The sequence below is a fragment of the Penaeus monodon genome, chromosome 30, assembly GCF_015228065.2.
Source record: "Penaeus monodon isolate SGIC_2016 chromosome 30, NSTDA_Pmon_1, whole genome shotgun sequence".
In the NCBI taxonomy this organism is placed as follows: domain Eukaryota; kingdom Metazoa; phylum Arthropoda; class Malacostraca; order Decapoda; family Penaeidae; genus Penaeus; species Penaeus monodon.
Window position 1 is genome coordinate 34,053,311 of NC_051415.1, and position 2,207 is coordinate 34,055,517.

The 2,207-nt window shown below is 35.8% G+C and overlaps 1 protein-coding gene across 1 annotated transcript in view; it reads left to right on the forward strand.

Annotated features, from left to right (window-relative positions):
* The window catches only part of LOC119592739 (thioredoxin domain-containing protein 11-like), a gene marked incomplete at its 5' end in the record, with an annotated part of 15,463 nt that overhangs the window by 504 nt on the left and 12,752 nt on the right, over nucleotides 1-2,207 (forward strand). The window contains 1 exon segment of the mRNA XM_037941675.1: nucleotides 1,433-1,456. Coding sequence (XP_037797603.1) covers nucleotides 1,433-1,456 — 24 coding nt within the window.

Below are 2,207 nucleotides of genomic sequence, written 5' to 3' on the forward strand. Positions count from 1 at the left end.
GGTAGCATTCATGTATTCTTGCCGATGTTAGAGAAACCAGTAGAGGCAGAGGTAGAATCTCTTGGAATTTCATATTATGCATATTTAAGTAATGCTGCTGTTTTATTATTACTATTTTTTTCATGTGGTTGGTGGACATTGAGAGTTCACGGATAGGAAAATTGATGGTAATAAAAATGCAAATGTGTTTTAGAAAATTACCATAGTTTTGCTTCTGAGTAAGGCCAACCCACCATAGACTTGGCCTGTGGCTTAGCCTGCCTTTTATGTGGTGAGGTTGGCTTCCACTGCCAAGTCAGTTATTCCATTAAATCAGGTCGTCTTTTCAGCATTCAGCCAAACTAAACCATACCAGGTTGGTAGTGTACTATATTTGGAGGATACCTTAAAGGTCCGTTGTCCAGGTGCCTAGAATCCTATTAAGTCTATTAAAAAAAAATTTAAGTTTACAGTTGTAGCCACCCGTCACCAACAAGGTATATAATGCATTGATAATTGATGACTATAATAATTTTCATCCTTGGCATGTATGAATTGCAAACTAGCAAATTATTTAATGTGGCATAGTAAAGAACAACATTGTGAAGCGATCACAGTGGCAAAAGATAAAAACTTGACCACATTTATTCTGGAAGGGTATAGCATGGATAGATTCCTTAATTGACCAAAAAATCATCCAAGGAAGTCTGTAATATCTCTATAATTTATGGAGAGAAACATCCGCTAGTAATTTCTGGCACGAGAATTTTCTAAACGTGTATGTAATGTGCGGCAGCTGTGGAAAAAAATACCAAAATATCTTTCATGGGTTTTTCCTGCCCTCCCCCAATGTATAGGAAAAAACAGTTATAGTCTAATTTTGAAAAATAAATAGAAAATGGTTTATGTCTTACATGTATAAAATAGGCCAAGAAAAAAGTTTGATATATTCATGTGGCATGTTAGATGCAGGCAGCTTGTGGGCCTAGGCCATTGAGGGAACACAGACTACAGAAATTTTTGGTTTTGTTCTCATTCTGCATTAGAATTTCATGTATATACGCTCTACACAAATCAGCCATACTTTTCATCATTTATCTTTTGCTGTGTCAGATTCTGCTTCTTCAGAGTGGGGGAGGGGGAGGAGGTTAAGGTACGTGGGGTGTTTGTCACATGATTGCGTACTGAGCACAACTCATCCATGCCTGAGGCCTTTCCTTCATCTGTGTAACTTCGCTTGGGCTACTGAGGGAAAACTGCAGCTTCCACTTTACATTGTAATGATCATTATTGATCTGGCCTCTCAAAGTGTGTCTTGATGTAATTAAGGGTTAAATAGAGATGTGTGAAACTCGTAAATAAGAGTTTGGAGATAATACTGATATATTTCTGTATCTATTTACGTGTTAGCGATATCCCTTAATTATTTACCATTTTCCCCCCCCCACCCCAGCTCGTGGGCAATAACCTCTGAAGGGTAAGCAAAGTACCATATGTGACGCCTCCTTTCTCTCAGTGCTGTAGTCAAAAGAGAAAATAGAATTGCTCTGGAATTTTTCATTCTGTAGTGTATGGTATTAATATTCATTTTAGAATATTAATCTTTTATTTCCTATGTTTTTTGTATTTTTTTGTGATGTATGGTGTACCTGGTATTGATTACGTCTAATAATTTTTGTAGCGGTATTACATTGCTGTGACTTTGAGTGTTGAATTTTAGTGTAGTATTTTTCATCTGTTTGTGGTTCAGTAATATATATTTTTTTGGTGTTTTTAATTTCAGTAGGCCTAAAAGCTTTATTATATGTGTAAGAGCATTCTTTTTGTTCTTGAGTGAGCCAGTCTTTAGTCTTGAGAGAAGACATATTTTGCAGGGAATTAAAGCCAGTACATTTCTCACATCAAAGACTAAAGACGTTGGACTCGGGTCATTGAAGTTTAGGTCTTTCCTGCAGCAAATAAGTGATTGCATCTAAAAGGAAGACCATTCCTTATGTGAATTAATATTTACCTCTGAAAGTATACAATGTTTTGAAATTTTCCGTTTGCCTTTTAGTTTCCTCTAATGATTTAAGTACATAATGTGAGCTAATTGGCTGAAGACTTGCTCAGTTTATATGGTAGGAGGTTGTTGCATTGTATTTATTGCATTTTTGATCCTTTGCATTTATAAAGATCCTGATAAACAACAAATTAAACAGCTCTTGGATGTAGTCAGATTATAATAC